This window comes from Tachyglossus aculeatus (genome assembly GCF_015852505.1).
Source record: "Tachyglossus aculeatus isolate mTacAcu1 chromosome 12 unlocalized genomic scaffold, mTacAcu1.pri SUPER_6_unloc_1, whole genome shotgun sequence".
Lineage (NCBI taxonomy): Eukaryota > Metazoa > Chordata > Mammalia > Monotremata > Tachyglossidae > Tachyglossus > Tachyglossus aculeatus.
Genome location: NW_024044828.1, coordinates 10,903,784 through 10,921,924, shown reverse-complemented (window position 1 = coordinate 10,921,924; position 18,141 = coordinate 10,903,784). Strand labels below are relative to the sequence as shown.

Below are 18,141 nucleotides of genomic sequence, written 5' to 3'. Positions count from 1 at the left end.
CACACAGACCCTTGTGGGCAATGTCTTCATCACATCTCTCAGGGACTGTGTGCAAGTTAGCACCAGGTAAATTTCAAGCATACTGAATCTTTTAAAAGGGAGTGCTGTTACCCTTAATTCTCCAACCCATCAGCACAATTCTTGCCCTGTCCCTCCCTCACAGCTCAGTCCTGTAATAACTATACTTATGTCAGCAATCTTAAACTGATTGCACATCTGCCTGCCTTGTTTTCCATGTGGAAAATAAGTTCATTAAGAGTAGGCACTATGCCTTCACTTAAAGTTTCTAGCATGGGCCATGCTCCCTGTTGATTTTTAAATCATTTTAAGATTGTGTGTGTGTGTGTGTGTGTGTGTGTGTGTGTGTGTGTGTGTGTGTGTGTGTGTGTGTGTGGCAGTGGGGAGGGAAGGGTGCGGAAGTGGTGGATAACTTAAAAGGAACTGAAAATCTCAAAACTCAAAATGCTGCATTCACCCACAGAGAAAACCTAAATATTAGACTGAAAAAGGAAAATGAAAAGATCATGAACAAGAAAACATTTTGTGAGGCTGAAATCAGGACTTTTTTTTCCCCTGGAGGAATGCTCAGAAAGGTTGTTCCATAAATACTCAATACCCGTAACTCCTAAATACTCATACATGAATACCATTGATGATGGTAATGATAGCATTTATTAAGCGCTTACTATTAAGAGCCACTTTACTCCAGCTCCCACCAAAGTGCTCCCTCGGAAAACATAGCCTCCCCACTCCTCCGTCTCTAGGACCAACATCATCGAGGGATCAAAGATTCCACTCCCAGTCTTTGGGCCAGGCTTCTATCTGTAAATTGAGAGGTCTATGACTCTGGGACTTTCAAGTTTTAAAATCCCACCCAAAGCAGGAATCCAGCATTTTCTAAACTTTTGGCAAAGGCTTGCAAACTTAGCCATCCCAGGCAGGAATTTGGAATAATATGGAAAGGGCCACCAATTTATAATTTTCGTTTCTTTAAAGCTCTTATATTGGTCACAATTGGGAGGGCCTGGATGTACTTTCATCCTTCTTTTAGGACTCTTCAAAAGTTCGACTTGCTACTTAAGTAAAACATGCTGCCCTGCTGCCCACTCCCACAATTGTGGCCCTCCATGCCTCAGACGACTTGCAGGACTTGAGTGGAGCTGCACAAGCCTTTGTACTACAACACAGAAGCATCATCGCCTTGTGGATAGAGCACTGGACTGAGAGTCAGAAGGACCTGGGCTCTAATCCCAGCTCCTCCACTTTTCTGCTTTGTGACCTTGGGCAAGTCACTTAACTTTTCTGTCCCTCAGTTACCTCATCCGTAAAACAGGGATTAAGACCGTGAGCCACATGTGGGACAAGGACTGTGTCCAACCTGATTAAATTGTATCTACCCCAGAGCATAGTACAGTGTCTTGGCATATATTGAGCATTTAACAAACACAATAAACAAAAAAATTCCCCTGTGCACATTTTCAGTTCTGAAGCCTCAGAACCAAGGCTCATTCATCCACTTCAACAGCAGACTTCATCATTATCCCCAATTAATTTTATTCTGCTCCAGCTGCCCCAAAATGCAGTGTTGCCTAGAAGACGGAGTACAGGAGTGGGTGTTAGAAGACCCAGTTCTGTCCTATGGGGGACAGGGACTGCATCAAACCTGATTATCTTCTATCTATTCCAACACTTAGTATAGTGCCTGTCACATATAAACACTTAACAAATACCATTAAAAAAAAAACTTCTGCCAGAGGCCTCCTGTGGGACTGTGGAAAAATCAATTAATCTTCCCATGTTTCTGTTTTCTCGCCTGTAAAATGTTGCAAAGATTCCCCACTCTCCCTACCTTTTAAGTTGAGAGCCTGTGTGGGACAGGGACTCTCCAATCCAACTATGTCCCTGTGCTTCAGAATGGTGAAGATTTAGGGACCAAGAACCTATGACAAGGAATTCATTATGGGACTATTGATTTGTGCATTGCCATTCACATTCCCTTTTCCCTACCAGCCAGGTTCCTGCTGGGGCATACGGGGAAGTGGAGGGGGAATCCTGCTTTGCCAACATGTATTCTTTGATGATGGAGGTTGCAGGTAGATTGGAAATGCAGTGAGTTGGAATTTGTTGACACAACTTTTGGTTGACAGGTCTCTTTAGACTGTTGTGGTCAGGAAAGCTGTCTACCAACTCTGTGTATTGTACAAGTGCTTGTTACAATGTTCTACATACACTAAGCGCTCAGTAAATACCACTGATTGACTGATTGATTGTCTCTTCCCAGTTAGTTTCTGTATGCTGCCAGCCACGGAATACTTGGTCTCCTGAGGTCGGGCTCACACATGAAACAAAGACCCCTTTGTGTTCAGCTGGTCCTTTAGTGGCCCAACATCTCAGTTTCTTCACCACATCATGGGGCATTTAAAAGAAAACTCGCTGTAGTGGTGAGTTTCTATGATGGCAAAGGCTAGGGTTTGGGAATTAAGACTGTGAGCCCATGTGGGACAACCTGATTACCCTGTATCTCCCCCAGCGCTTAGAACAGTGCTTGGCACATAGTAAGCGCTTAACAAATGCCGCCATTATTATTATTATTATTATTATTATTATTAGGGTAGTTGGTGATCTGGATTGGTTTAGGCTGCAGCTTCTGTGGGTTTTGAGTCAGTCCAAATTCAGGCCTAATGTTTCCATCCCAAAATAGCTCCCAGGGTGAGAACAGAAATAAAAGGCAGTGATTCATTAATAATAGTAATAATAATGATAACAACTCTGGTTTTTGTTAAGCGCTTACTATGTGCCAGGCACCGTTCTATGCACTGGAGAAGATACAAGCAAATTGTGTTGGACACAGTTCCTGTCCCACATGGGGCTCCCAATCTTCATCCCCATTTTACAGATGAAGTAACTGAGGCCCAGAGAAATGAAGTGACTTACCCATGGCCACACAGCAGACAAGTGGTGGAGGCAGAATTAGAACCCAGGTCCTTCTAACTCCCAGGCTCAGGCTCTATCCACTAGGCCATGCTGTCCGACAGTGAATTCTCTCTAGATGCTCCCAGGCCCCAAGTCTACCCGTGACAACATCTTTCTGGGAGTGGAGTCTTCCTGCTGAGGGATATTCCCAGCCAGGATTCAAGTCTCCCCTCGGGTTCCTTAGCTTCCTGTGCTTGCTAAAGGACGAACCGTTCCCAGCAGCTTGGGCGTGTATGTTTCTGGGAATCCCGGGCCCGGCTGCAGGAGGTAGCATTTATCTCTCCCAGCAGCCTCCGTACGTGTCACCCCAGTACAACCCAGCCTTCCCGATATCAGTCTTTGACCATCTCCCAAACTCTCCGTTCACTCCTCAGAACTGCAGCAGTGTCAAACAAAGGAACTGCGACCGTGAGACACTTGAGAAATGAAGCAGAAGAAAGACTGTGTTTCCTTCCCACCACCGAGGTGGCATTTTGTGAACTCATTAGGGGAGATGAAACACTGCAGGGTCCAGCCCGCGCTTCTTCGTTTGCCATAAACATCGTGACCTCGCATTCCCGTGTTTAGCAGGGCCAGATTAGACTGTTTGCTGCGCACATTCCAACCAAGTCATTTCTACAGCAGATTTCGGCGCTGGTGAAAAACAAGGCTGGATCAAGTGCCCCGGGGGCTGTGATCCTTTAGGAAAAGGCTCTGGGAAGTGTTGACCCCAAAAGTCCCAAGGGCTTCCACTGTTTGGGGCTACCTTTACCAGATATGAAACCTCTTTATCCTTAGCCCGATCTCTGCCTCAGAGTAAAGCTGCTCCACAGAAAGAAGGAGCCTTGGAAACAAATACACGGGACGAGAGATGGGAGGCAATTATGGTCTGGGGAATCCATCCATTTGCAATCTTTGTTGACACTGTCAGGCACGTTGGGGCCCCCAAGTGCTTGGGTACGGAGAGATTCTACTGAGCTTCTGTGAGAAGTAGTAGGGTCTAGTGGACTGAGCACGGGCCCGGGAGTCAGAAGGACCTGGGTTCTAATCCTGGTACCGTGACTTGTCTGCTGCGTGACTTCGGGCAAGTCACTGAACTTCTCTGTGCCTCAGTTACCTCATGTGTAAAATGGGGATTAAGACTGTGAGCTACATGTGGGACATGGACTGCATCCAACCCGATTAGCTTGTATCTGCCCCAGAGCTTACTTAGTACAGTGCCTGGCGCATAATTAAAGCTTAAAAGATACCCTTCAAAAAAAAAAGAGTGATTCCATTCTAATCCCAGAATTCTGTGTCGTGAAATAGCAACAGGTCCTGGCTCTGTTGGACAAGTTTCCTTTCCTCTGTTTCTGGACCCTCTGCCTAGACATATTTCTGTTTTCAGTGTAACTTGGTGTTTTTGTCCCCAAGATAATAATAATAGTAATGGCATTTATTAAGCACTTACTGTGTGCAAAGCACTGTTCTAAGCACTGGGGAGGTTACAAGGTGATCAGGTTGTCCCACGGGGGGCTCACAGTCTTAATCCCCATTTTACAGATGAGGGAACAGAGGCACAGAGCAGTTAAGTGACTTGCCCAAGGTCACACAGCTGACAATTGGCGGAGCCGAGATTTGAACCCATAACCTCTGACTCCAAAGCCTGTGCTCTTTTCCATTGAGCCACTGATGTGTTGGATAGAATCTGTATTCCAGAGCATGCGCCTCACTGGCTTTTTAATAAGGCGGAATCGCAGGACAAGGTATTTATCTTTGCACTGCCTGTGCTGTTAGCGGGTTTTAAAATAACGGGTTTGGTATGGAATGAGGGGACGATTCTAACAGATAGTGCCAGACAATTTCCTCCAGCTGTGGTGGCCAATATAATGGTCCACGCAACTGGTGATGTAATTAAGATACGTGACTTGGCGGATTTGCTGAAGATGAAATCGGCAAGTGGCTCCAGCCTCTCTGCAGCCTCCCTCTACTGAATTCTGTTCAGCTTTTTGCTCGAGTGGCTAACAGAGGGGTGGATGTGATGGGAGAGGCAGAGGTGAAATACCAGCTGGTGAGAGTTCTATACACTTTGACCAACAAGCTCGGCAGAGGCCGTGACAATGAGGGCACCCTCAAGTCCTTCAATCAAGGTTAGGAAGCATGGATCAGAAGGGAAGACCTGGAGAGTACACTGAAGATCCAGGACCCATAATAGTAATAAAATTTGGGTATTGGTTAAGCACACACTATGTGCCAAGCACTGTGTTATGCCCTGGGGTAGCTGCAATACAATCAGATCAGATCCAGTCCTTGTCCTCCATGGGACTCGCGGTCTAAGGGGAAGAGCGAACAGATATTTAAGCTGCATTTTACCAATGAGGAAACTGAAGAAAGTGACTTGTTCAAGGTCACACAGCAGGCAAGTGATGGATACAGGATTAGAACCCAGTTCTCCCGACTCCAAGGCCTGTGCTCTAACCACTAGGTGACACGGCTTCTCCCCCATCACACACCAAATTTCTAAATCAGAACGCTTGTTGCAGGTAACTAGAAGCCAGCAATTTCATTCTCCCGAGACATGCAGAAAAATGGCAAAAAAAGTCATTCTAGATACCTTCCTGGCCTCATGGTAACTTAGAGTGTATTTCGCCAATCTTTTCCCAATATTTACTGAGAATGACCTCAACCTGAGCAGTAACGGTCTTTTTGATTTAAATCAGATCACAGTTTCACATTTTCAGGGAAGCAGTATTGCCCAGTGGAAAAAACACAAGCCTGGGAATCACAAAACTACTGTGTGATCTTGGGCAAGTCACTTAACTTCTCTGGGACTCAGTTTACCAACTGCAAACTAGGGATTCAATACCTGTTCTCTCTCCTCGCTTAACCTGTGAGCCCTATGTTGAACCTGATCATCTTGCATCTATCTCAGCAGTTAGTACATTGCTTGGCCCATAGCACAACTTAATCAATAGCACAATTATTCATATTGCATTGATATAACAGTGTGATAATTGTCAACAAGCGATGACTGTCATTTGAAGTTGTAAACGACACCAGGAGGCCCGGGTTGAGTGTATCAGCCTCAGTGTAAGAAAAATAAACATATTTTTGCTGCGAGAATTTAACCCCCAAGGCACTGTTTTGTTGTCTGTCTCCCCCTTCTAGACTGTGAGCCCGTTGTTGGGTAGGGACAGTCTCTATATGTTGCCAATTTGTACTTCCTAAGTGCTTAGTACAGTGCTCTGCACACAGTAAGTGCTCAATAAATACGATTGAATGTATGAATGAATGAATTGTTCCCAACGTAAGCATTGGTAGCATGTACTGGGAAAGGACTGGGTTTGGAAATGAGCTCAGACCCATCATGAATAGGCTAGCTTTGTCCTGAGCCTTCCCCAGGGAACCACACAGACAATTCTTCCCCTGGATGGGGATTGGTATCCTTTTTCTTTTTTTTAATCCAACTCACCTTGCAAAATCTCCTTTCGCCTCCTGAAACAAAGTGGGAAAGCAACATTGAGATGAGGAAAAACAAACAAAAATATGTGACATTTGGGGCTTTAGCTTCTTAACTTCAACTATTAGTTGAATAACTAATAGTTATTCCGGCTAACAATTGAAATCATATTTACTATTAAGTCTTTTGGTAAAACAAGATGCCTCCACCCTTCTCTTGGGTGGAGTTGTAATCTAAGCAGGGTTAGCCTGGTCATGCCTTAGATGGGAGACACCCAAATGAAAATTGCTGGGATCTGGAAAAGGTAGGGAGCAGGGAGAGCCTGTACTTGAAGAGAACGAAGCCTCAACCTCTGCCTTTCTTGTCTGGAGTCTGGCACTGCTAAGGAGCCTGAAGGGATGTTTTAGATCTAAGATGGATCTATTGGGGGCTGTGGCAGCTCTTTCCCCAGCCCACCCAACCTGATCCACAGGGCTGGACCAGTCTAGGATAGGATTTGCTCCCTTTATTAACCCCTCCCTCAGTCCCACAGCACTCAGGGTCATAAACGTAATTTATTTATTTGTATAGTGTCCGTCTCCCCTTCTAGACTGTAAGTTCACTGTGGACAGGGAACACGTCTACCAACTCTGTTATATTGTATTCTCCCAAGTGCTTAGTACAGTGCTCTGCATCAAGTGCTCAATAAATGCAATTGATTGATTGACAGGGTGGCCCCTGAGAACACTGGACAAGAAAGCCCAGCTGATGTCACTTGCATTATGCGGGGCATACAGGAAGACTGCTAAGCATCGCATATACCAATTTGCTGAGGTATGCCAATTTTATCACCATCCCAGCGCCCTGGGTGGCATTACATTCCTCTCCCAGGTTCATTCATTCATTCAATAGTATTTATTGCAGAGCCCAGTACTAAGTGCTTGGGAGAGTACAATAGAGCAATAAACAGACACACTCCCTGCCCACTTGAGCTTACAGTCTAGAAGGGGGGAGAAACCCAGGCCAAGGCTGAGCCATGGAACTTGGCATCCGGAGCCTCAGAGAAGGAGGGAGACATGGCTTTGGAAAAAAAAATCACAGATGTAAAAGTGTCTGGTTCTGTTCCGATACATCACGGGGCCACTGAAAATTGGACAGTCCAGGATAAAAACAGACGGACGGTTACCCTACTCGAGGACATGGAAATGGGGTGAACAACAATCTTTCTTGCTCTGTTCTCTTTACTATCATTCCTCAAGAAGGATGACAGTTCCCTTGAGGTTGGCAGGCACCCTCTCAGATTTCTCCCTTAAGTGCTGTTCTTTTCAGTTGGTCCATCCACACTTCATTCACTAGAAGCCACTCTCTACTACTCTGTCTGCCATGTGTATACACCTCTGTCCTCTGCGGGAAGCATTTAGGAAGAGAAATAATCAGCGCTGTTCCGGCCTCGTTTGCCAAGTGAATTTGCTAATTGCTCAGTTATTTATTGGGAGCTACTTGTCTTCTGATTTACTAGAAGTAGGTATTTCTATCTATGGTCACTGCGACAAATGTGTTGTTGGAGAAATGTACTTTCCCCTCAGAACTGGGGTGTAATTACAGCAATGAGATTTCAATTGATTCTCTCTTCTCCCTTTTCTCTTATTGCTAGTAATGGCAGTGGAAATCAGCTCAGTAAGGCAGAGCTATTCTGAGCCCTGGCATTTCTCCAGTTCAGTCTTTTGGAATGGGTAGGTGTTAGTCAGTCAGATGTTCTTTCCCTGTTAGTCCAGCATGGTTTTAGACACAAATTTGCATGAGAGGAATTATAAAACGCTGTTGGAACGTGCTTACCTGCAATATGTAAGAAGCTAATTCAAACACCACTTCACTGTCAACTTCAATGAGTTCCTAGAAGGAAGCAAAAAAAAAAAAAGGATAAATTTTGGTTCTCTGAGGTACTGATTTTCAAAATTCCAATCTTAAAGGGAGCAGATATTATTTCTCTTCCAGAGAAGGCCTCAACCATCTCCAAGACTCTCGAGACAAAGTCTAAGGCTAACAAGTCTACTTGTCTTCCAAGAAAGCCAAACACATCTGCCACTGTCCTCAACATCCATAATATTAACTGAATGCCTACTGGGTATAGACAAACCCCTTGGAGGCCAACTCTGAAATAAGGCCCAAGCCCAGGCTACCCAAAAGCCAACTGTCTTCTGTGGGAAGAAGGTGGCATTGGCAAGTCACTCAGGTACTTTTGAAGATCTTGGCTCCCATTTTAAAGACAAAGGGGGATAGCACTGACCACTGGCCCAATTTAGATGAGTTAGTGTATACAATTCATATGAATCCACTCCAGTGCTTAGAGAAGCAGCGTGGCTTAGTGGAAAGAGCCTGGGCTTGGGAGCCAGAGGTTGAGGGTTCTAATCCTAGCTCTGCCACTAATCAACTGTGTGAGTTTGGGCATGTCACTTGACTTCTCTGTGTCTCAGTTATCTCATCTGTAAAATGGGGATGAAGACTGTGAGCTCCACGTGGGACAACCTGATTACCTTGTAACTACCCCAGTGCTTAGAACAGTGCTTGGCACATAGTAAGCACTTAACAAATACCATTATTATTATTACTATGCTGGGCACTTAAGTGCTTAAATACCACAATTTTTTAATTATTATTATGATTATTAAATAACTTTGAGCTGGAAAGGGGGCTCATGACATAGGCTATGGAGTACTCCAGGCCTGGCTCTTCTCCTCCAGCTTGCTGCCTCCGTTAGCCATTTCACTGCTGACAATTCCTGTTCCAGAGAGTGACAAGGGACAGAGAGAAGATGAATTCAATAGTGATGAGTAGTTCATCTTCTACCTACGCAGCAGATCTGACAGGAGAGTACAGTGAACCTAGTCATCAAAATGAAGTTTTTGGATTATTCGTAGATTTCAATTATCCCTGTCATCACCGTCTCCTAAAACCATGGATAATCCAGAGCTGGCTGTGTATTATCTATCTATCTCTGGATATAGATGTTGCCCACCATAGTGAAGCAGCAAAAGTGGAAATGCCTACTAGTTTGGGAAGGTTTTGAGAAACAGCAGAAGTATTAATAATGGAATTTATAGTATGGTATGACAAGTATACCTGCTTCCTTAAGACATTGAATTCCAATCAATTCCAATTAGTACAGTGCTAAGAGCTTAGTACAGTGCTCTGCACATAGTAAGTACTCAATAAATATGATTGAATTAATCAATGATATTTACTGTGTGCAGAGCCCTTGTACTAAGCACTTGAGAGAGTCCAATATATTTGAGTTGATAGACACATTACTATACTATGTGAATGGAAGTATCAATCAACTAGTGGTATTTATCGAGCACTTACTCTTTGCAGAGCACTGTACTAAGTGCTTGGGAGTGTACAATACATCAGAATTAGCAGACACATTCCTTGCCCATAATGAGCACACATTCAGGAGAAGTTGTTCTGGTGGTGATTTGATGAGAAGGCTAGGTGGTGAGGGGGCAGGAGCTGGTAAAAGTCACCAGGGGAAGGAAAGCGAAAGTGGGAGCAAGGTTACCGAGAAAGCTGGGACACAGGAAGTCAGGTATGAGACAGTCTGGTGGAATCATCAGGACAGATAAGGGCAAGGAGAATGGCACTGCCAGTTGCTGTGAGGCTGTCCATCTGTGGAGGGGGCAGAGGCAGGAGCTTGGGCTAGTGGGTAGATCATGGCCCTGGGAGTCAGAGGACCCGGGTTTTAATCCTAGTTCCGCTACTTGTCTGCTGTGTGGCCTCGGAAAAGTCACTAATAATACTACTGCTAATAATAATTGCACCTGTTAAGCACTTACTATGTGCCAAGCACTGTACTAAGCACTGGGGAAAGAGTGTGGCTCAGTGGAAAGAGCAGGGGCTTGGGAGTCAGAGGTTGTGGGTTGTAATCCTGGCTCTGTCACTTCTCAGCTGTGTGACTTTGGGCAAGTCACTTAACTTTTCTGTGCCTCCGTTCCCTCATCTGGAAAATGGGGATTAAGATTGTGAGCCCCACATGGGACAACCTTGATTGCCTTATATCCCCCCACCACTTAGAACAGTGCTTGGCACATAGTAAGCGCTTAACAAATACCAGCATTCTTACTATTATTACAAGATAATCAGGCCTAATGGGGCTCACAGTCTAAGTAGGAGGGAGAGAAGGTACTGAATCCCCATTTTGCAGATGACGGAACTGAGGCACGGAGAAGCTAAGCAACTTGCCCAACATCACTCAGCAGGTAAGTGGCAGAGAGGAGACTAGGACCCAGGTCCTCCGACTCTCAGCCCATGCTCTTTGCACTAGATCAGGCTGCTTAAGTTAACTTCTCTGTGCTTCTGTTTCCTCATCTATAAAATAGGGATTCAATATGTGCCCCCTCTCCCCCTCAGACTGTGAAACCCATATGTGAGAGAGAGACTGTGTCTGACCTCTTCATCTTGTACCTATCCCAGCACTTAGTGCAGTGCTTGACATGTAGCAAGCGCATAAACAGCACTAGAAAAAGAGATGGCCTGTTGCAGGAAGGCAGGAGCAGGGGAGGTGGCTAAAGCAAAGCGCTGAATCCCCCCGTCACAGATCAGATGTTTCTGACAGTCTATATATAAAACACAAACCATTAATCCTTTACGCTTGACCAAGGACTTTGCAGCTGAGCATTCAACAGCGCCATATAGACATCATAATGAATATTGCCTGCCAGGGCTGGAAATGGAGAGGGAAGAACTCTTGGGAATGCAGTTCTGGGCCCACTAGACCTAGCAATACATAAATCATTTAACAATGGTCAAATGATTTAACAGTATTACGCACAGGGCTCCCAGGGAAGGTCGTTCTCATTCCTGCCATCAAAATCTTGGCTCAGGGAACAGATTCTTTTACGTTCGTTGGGCATTTACACATGTCCCATGCAAGTGTGTTCATCTGTGTTTCATGCAAATGTTTCCAGGAGCAGGCTGGCCACGTAGACTGATCTAGCCAGGACAATCTCAGACGTTTGAAGGGTATTTTGAGCTGCTAGAGAAATATACTACGTCCAAAACTCTTTCTGGCTAACCTCATATCGGTCTCCAGCTCTGGCTCGCTTTAAATCAAGCCTGCCAAACTCAAACTTGCTGGTGGGTCGGATTTCTTCCTATGCAAACCTGGTGGGCCCACTTGTACTCAGACCTGGGGGGAGGGGGGAGCGAGGGGGAGGATGGAGATGAGGAGAGGAGGGACAGAGGAAGGGAAGCGAGAAGGGACCACTCATGAACCTAAACATTGATTAGCTAAGAGTCCCACTCTGTTATGTCTCATTGAAACTCTCAGCCAATCAGATGCTGAACCAGAGGAAATCTATTTAGCCCTTCCCCCTTCTCCTTCTGTCCCAAGGGTAAGGTTCCCTTTAAGGTGGCTGGGGCAGGTTTTCAGAATTTATGGTGTTTCAGAAGTTTTTCCCAGGGGAAGCACTGGCAAATACTGGCTGCGCAAAAGGAAAGGAGACTCTCCCCAAATCCTGCTTCCTCAAGTCCTTTACTCTTCCCCACTCTATCCAAGCTCCCACTAGTAGCAGTAGTATTTTCTAAGTGCTCACTGTGTCCAAATCTCTGCACCAAATGCTGGGAAAGAAATAAATGGGCAGACACATAAGGAAAGATGAAGTGACAGATGCAACAAAACAACATAGAGGACAAAGAAAATGCTAAGTGCAAGAGCAGGAGGAGACTGTGGCTACAGGAGAAGAGTTTCAGGCTCCTTGCAGCTCAGAGCCCAAGATTCCCTTAGGCAAAGAATGCAACAGGTGGCTTTTCCTCAAAACCAGGCTGCAGCCCGACAAAGGGGGTCCATTTTGTTTTCTGTGATCAGGGCTCCGGTTCTGGGAACCAGGGAAACTGCCCCCGGAATTCCTGTTGGGCATGCTTCCCAGCCTGATCTCCTCCCTGTCTATGGGCTGGGCTCTCAGGCTAAGCTTAGCCTCCCCCTTCCCTCTCAACTCCCGCTGCAGCCAGGAAATGCTGGAGCCTGTGGGCAGGAGGGTCGGAGGGAAAGAGGGAGAGGGGAAGTCTTCTCTTCCTCAAGCCTTCTGTGAGAGATGACTCAGGCTCCCCACCCTAGCCAATTCTCAATTATCCATGCTGATGGAGGCCAGAAGGAGCATGGGTAAGTGAAATAATAATAATAATAATAATACCACCACCAATAATGATAACAATAGTGGTACTTGTTATGTGCTTACTAAGTGTCAGGCAGTGTACCAAGCACTGGGGTAGATACAAGGTAACTGGGTTGTCCCCCACTTTACCGAGGAGGAAACTGAGGCACATGGAAGTCAAGTGACTTGCCTAAGGTCATACAGCAGACAACTGGTGGAGCAGGGATTAAAACCCAAGTCCTCCGAATCCCAGGTTCATGCTCTTTCCATTAGGCCATGTGAAATGCTCCCCCAAATCTCCCTTGAGTCGAGAGTTGTCTAGCTTATCCCTTACCACCACACTTTGGTCTGGCAACAAGGATCAAAAACAGATGGATATGAGGAGCGCTGCTTCCTCTCCCTTGTAAAATAGCCCAAAAGGAAGAGGTCAGTAGAGGAGAAACACAGAGCCTGAATCATTATCATCTGCAGCGGGAGCATTTATTGAACACCTACTATGTGCAAAGCACTGTATTACGTGCCTGGGGAACAAACAATAGAAGGTAAAAGTACAGTTCCTGCTTGATAATCCAGAAACTAGATAACTAATGCCTAGGGGATTATATAATCAATATTGTTACTATTCTTCAATTTTATCTATTCACCTCTTCTAGTATTTAAGCACTTATTTATTCATTTGTCCAACTTCCCATTCTGTTTTTGTTTCCTAACAGTAGATGTTAGGTTTACCCGTCCACCACTAGGCTGTATGTTCCCTGAGGACAACCTCTTTTTTTTCTATAGAGCTCTCCCAAGTGCTTAGTACAGTTCCCTGCGCACAGCAGGTGTTCAGTAAATGCCACTGACTGATGGATGATTCTCAAGCACATTCATTTGTTCATTCAATCGCATTTATTGAGCCCTAACTGTGTGCGGAGTACTGTACTATGCACACACATGTCTTCCATGAGGGAAAGTAAGACAGACTGATTGGGAAGGTTGCCTGGGGAAGAGAGCGTTTCACGTCTCAAGAGAAACCAACCCTTCAACACTTTTAGTTTCCCTGAGCCCCCCACCCATCTCAGCCCCTTTTATCTCCACAATTCCACTCCGGTGGAATGTTAGGAACGCTGGACTCTCGCTGTGCACCCCATCCCCCAGCCCCCCGAAACCTCCCACTGGCCCAGAGATCTGACAGATCAGAACCCTGTTTTGACTGGTTAATCAACATCAGGACAGAGGCCCCTGCCAGAAACATACTACCATAAAGCACGGAGGGAATGGTGCTACCTCCTCTTCTCTGCTAACTGGTCTGATCATATGGAGGTGCCTCCTCTCATGTGTTTTTGCTCAAGCGGAGAAAATAAACTGGAGGAGACTACAAAGAGCCAGAGCAAGAATTCCAAGCTTTATGGGAGCTTTACATTTCCCCTTAGGAACGGGCAGCTGGTTGTGGGGAGGCAGAAGGGAGCAAAAGATGGAAGGGAGGAGGCAGGGGAGACTACTTCAAGGAAGATGAATTTCAGCTCCTCTGGCTTTGCCAATGGGATTTCAACTGGAAAGCTTCAGTGAGCTATTTTTCCTCAAATTCTTCAGCTCACAGCCCTGCCCTGGGTTAAGAGGGAAGAAAGCTTAGTTTCTCTGAGTTTCCACCCCACTGATGCGAAGCAAATCATTAGCTTCTCTGAGCCATTAGATATGGTGTGTGGGATGCTCGGAGAACCTCAGAGGAAAATCAGTGCAGACAACAGAAATACATTTGTGGAAGGGAGGTTTGGAGAGAGTGTGTGAGTAAGAATGGAGAGAGGAAGAGAGGTGGAAGAGGGTTCGGGACAATAGAGTCTTTATTTTGCACTAGACATCCCATGTGTTTAAATCACTAGAGAAGTCCAAGATGAATATTGTAACAGCAATTTGAGCATCACACACCTCATTCACAGGACTTGAAGCTGGACTCACAGAGTGCTCCCCTGACAAACCCTGAAAAACTCCTAGTAGTCAGGGAGATGGGTGACCCCCATTTCCCAGCAGGGACTCTATGACAGATTGCCAGTGCTGTCTAGATCTGGGGACCCCTATCAATGGGTCTCCAATTCAGCTTGGCTGGACAAGGAAGAGGAAGTCACCCAGTTTCCACGATGAACCTAAAGGCCATGAGAGGCTCCTGGACCAAGCTCCCATATTTCTTCTTTTTGTTCATTCACTGTGGCAACTACTTAACTGGTCCAAACCTCAGTTTCTTAATCTGTCGAGTGGAGGCAAGGTAGCACCTGCCTAAAAGGGAACGTGGAGATTTCACCGACAATTCCACAAAAGAGTTGCTGACTCTGCTTTTCAGTTTCGGCAGGGAAAGTAGCATGGTGAAGTGGAATGAGCCTGGGCCTAAGAGTCAGAAGGACCCAGGTTCTAACCTTAGCTATGCCACTTGTCTGCTAGGTGACCTTGGGCAAGTCACTTCATTCCTCTGTCCCTCAGCTCCCTCATCTGTAAAATGGGGATTAAGACTGTGACCCCTGTGTGGGACAGGAACTGTGTCTGACCTGATCGTCCTGTATCTGTCCCAGCATTAGGCACATATTAAGCGATTAACAAATACTAACAATCATTATTATTAGTAGAAGTATTAACACATAATCCTATAGCACTTTTGAACCTGAAAGTCTGAGCCTAAAGCAAACTGTAAACTCGTTGTGGGCAGGGAATGTATCGGTTTATTGCTGTATTGGACTTTCCCAAGCACATAGTACAGTGCTCTGCACACAGTAAGCGCTCAATAAATATGATTGAATGAATGAATTCTCTTTAAGGAAAGCAAATACTAAAGAAGCAGTATGGTCTAGTGGACAGAGCACGGGCCTGGGAGTTAGAGGATCTGGATTCTAATCCTGTTTCCGACACTCATCTGCTGTGTTATTTTGGGTAAGTTAAACTTCTCTGTGCCTCAAATATAATAATAATAATAATAATAATAATAATAATAATAATAATAATAATAATAATGACAGCAACGACACTACTACCACTACTACTACAATTATTCTTAATAAAGAGTTCCAGGCTGAGAATCACTCGATGTGTTAAGTTGCATCATCGGTTGAAATGCACTGAGGTGAAAGATGGAATAGGGAGGTCTCATGTCTAAAGCCATTTGGGGAGCCCAGGGCAGGCCAAAGTACTCTTCTGATCCCAACCTCCTCCCCTACCCCTGACAGAGAGACAGACAGACGGACAGACAGATAGACACACACACACACACACACACACACACACACACACACACACACACACCCATCCCCACAGGAAGCACACATGGAGGCCTTTTGGAGAAAAGTGCCAGGCCTACAGTTCCGCAGCAGCAGATGAGATGCTGATGACATATATGCCAGCAGCATCTGCAGAAAATTGGAACTCTCCCGCTCTGTTCTGTTCTAGTGGGATTTTGCAGGCCTTTGCAGGAATTTCTAGCCCGGTGGTTCCTGTCGTGGTGGGGCGGGAAGAAAAAATCCCATCAATGTGAAAACAGTCCCCGAGGCCTGACCGACGTGCCGACACACCTCGTTGCCCAATCTGTCCTGACTGAGCCGACCCTGCCCCCAGGTGAGCGGCAACAGCACACAGGACCAGACTCATGTGATCTTGCATCATCCCTCTCCCTGCCTGCCTCTCTTGCTGCCAGTTTTCAGAAATAACAAGTCACCTCACGTCTGCCTAATGATCCATTTGGGTAACACGTACCGATCACCCCGGGCTAGGACGGGTCCCTAGCTTCCGTCTGCCAAATTTCTTCCAGAGTTCCCGCCTTCCTCTTTCTCGGCTAAATCCTAAATCACAGTCTCTCCCAGGCCAGGAGCCCATGAGGTCAAGAAGTACCAGTAGGGATGTAGAGAAATCAAGTCTACAGCCATCATGACAACAACCATGGTATTTGTTAAGCATTTACTACCGTGCCAGGAACTGGCCCAAGCCCTGGGGGTAGATACAGTATAGCCAGATGGGATGTAGTCACCGCCCACCCACCATCCAAGTCAGACCATTTTATGGATGAGGAAACAGAGGCCCAGAGAAGTGCAGCGACTTGCCTAATATCACACAGCAGGCAAGTGACAGAGCTGGGAATTAAAGCCCAGATCCATGCTCTTTCCCCTAGGCCGGACTATTTCTAGAGACCTCAAAGTTCAGTGTAGGGGACTGGGCTGAGCTGCTCACAAGCAGAGAGAGGGGGGCTTCGGGGAAGCGATCCTTATGAGCTGAAGGAATGGCCCAATGGAGCAGTAAGAGTCGGTGGTCTAAACCCTGGTTCCGCTTGAACCTGCCAGTTATCGGCCATCAGAGCCCGCAGCGTGCAGTCAGAGATCAGATGGTCATGGGGTATCTGGGAAACTCCTTCTCAGCAGGACCCTCGCACTAGTGAACACAGTCTCACCTCAGCAGTGCTGTCTTGGAACAGAAGGACAATTCCACCAGATGAGGTCCTGGAGCCCAGTTTCTCCATCTTCCCCATAGGAATGATGCTTCCCTGGATGGGGAAGCTCAAGTACTCTACAGTACGCTCCCAAGCACTTTGCATGGTGCTCTACATAAATGAAAGTGGCCAATAACTACCATTTAACAATATCTATTCAAAGGTCATGCAGGGACAGCGAGATTCTGATTTCAGATGCATAATGCCTTGAGAGCACAATGGGAGAGTAGCGGGGCAGACACCCAGCTGAGGATCAAGCAAAATGTTCCAGAATGCCCCAAAGAGTCCCTCTAGACTGTAAGCTCCTTGTGGTCAGGGAACATGTTTACCAATTCTATTTTATCGTACTCTTCCAAGTGCTTAGGACAGTGCTCTGCACACAGTAAGTACTCACTAAAGACCACTGATTGCTCTTTGAACCCATCACAGTTCTGTCCCCAGTTGGTTTCTTCCTCACTGATCAGTAGGCATGGGGATAATACCAAATCCTCGTCCAGAATCACTTAACACTCCTGCTCCACCCCAGTTCATCCCCTTGGCTCACCCCCTTCCTTCAGCCTGGAAGTCCCTCCCTCTTCACATCCGGGGGACCATTGCTCTCCCCATCGTCAAAGCTCTTTGGGGAGATCACATCTCCATGAGGCCTTCCCTGATTAGTCTCTCAGCTCTTCACCCTATTTCCTACCCAAATGCCACTTTGGCACTTCCACCTCGCCTAAGTACCATTCCTCCTCACTGCATCCAGCACTCCCGTGCACATCTTTACACACTACTGGTTACTTCTTCCTACGTGTAATTTATTTTAGTACCTCTCTCCCCATCGCTAGATTGTATGCTGTTTTAGGGCAGGAATCATGTCTACTAATGCTACTGAACTTTGCAAAAAGCTTAGTACGGTGCTCTTAACAGAGTAAGCCTTAGCCTAATGGATAAAGTACGGACTTGAGAGTCAGAAGGACCGGGGTTTTAATTCTGGCTCAGCCGCATACCTGCTGTGGGAGCTTGGGAAAGTCACTTTACTTCTCTGGGCCTCAGTTACCTCATCTGTAGAATGGGGATTAAGACTGTGAGCTCTGTGTAGGACAGGGACTGTACCCTACCTGATTTGCTTGTATCTACCCCAATGTTTAGAACAGTGCCTGGCCCATAGTAAGCCTTAACAAATACTATTAAAAAATCAA

The 18,141-nt window shown here is 46.1% G+C and overlaps 1 protein-coding gene across 4 annotated transcripts in view; it reads right to left on the bottom strand.

Annotated features, from left to right (window-relative positions):
- The window catches only part of FRMD4A (FERM domain containing 4A), a 461,647-nt gene that overhangs the window by 96,473 nt on the left and 347,033 nt on the right, over window positions 1–18,141 (bottom strand). For all 4 annotated transcript variants that reach the window (XM_038740915.1, XM_038740917.1, XM_038740916.1 and 1 more), the window contains 2 exons: window positions 8,207–8,263; window positions 6,404–6,426 (listed from right to left, as the gene is read on the bottom strand). In XM_038740915.1, coding sequence (XP_038596843.1) covers window positions 6,404–6,426; window positions 8,207–8,263 — 80 coding nt within the window. The remainder of the gene's footprint in view (window positions 1–6,403; window positions 6,427–8,206; window positions 8,264–18,141) is intronic.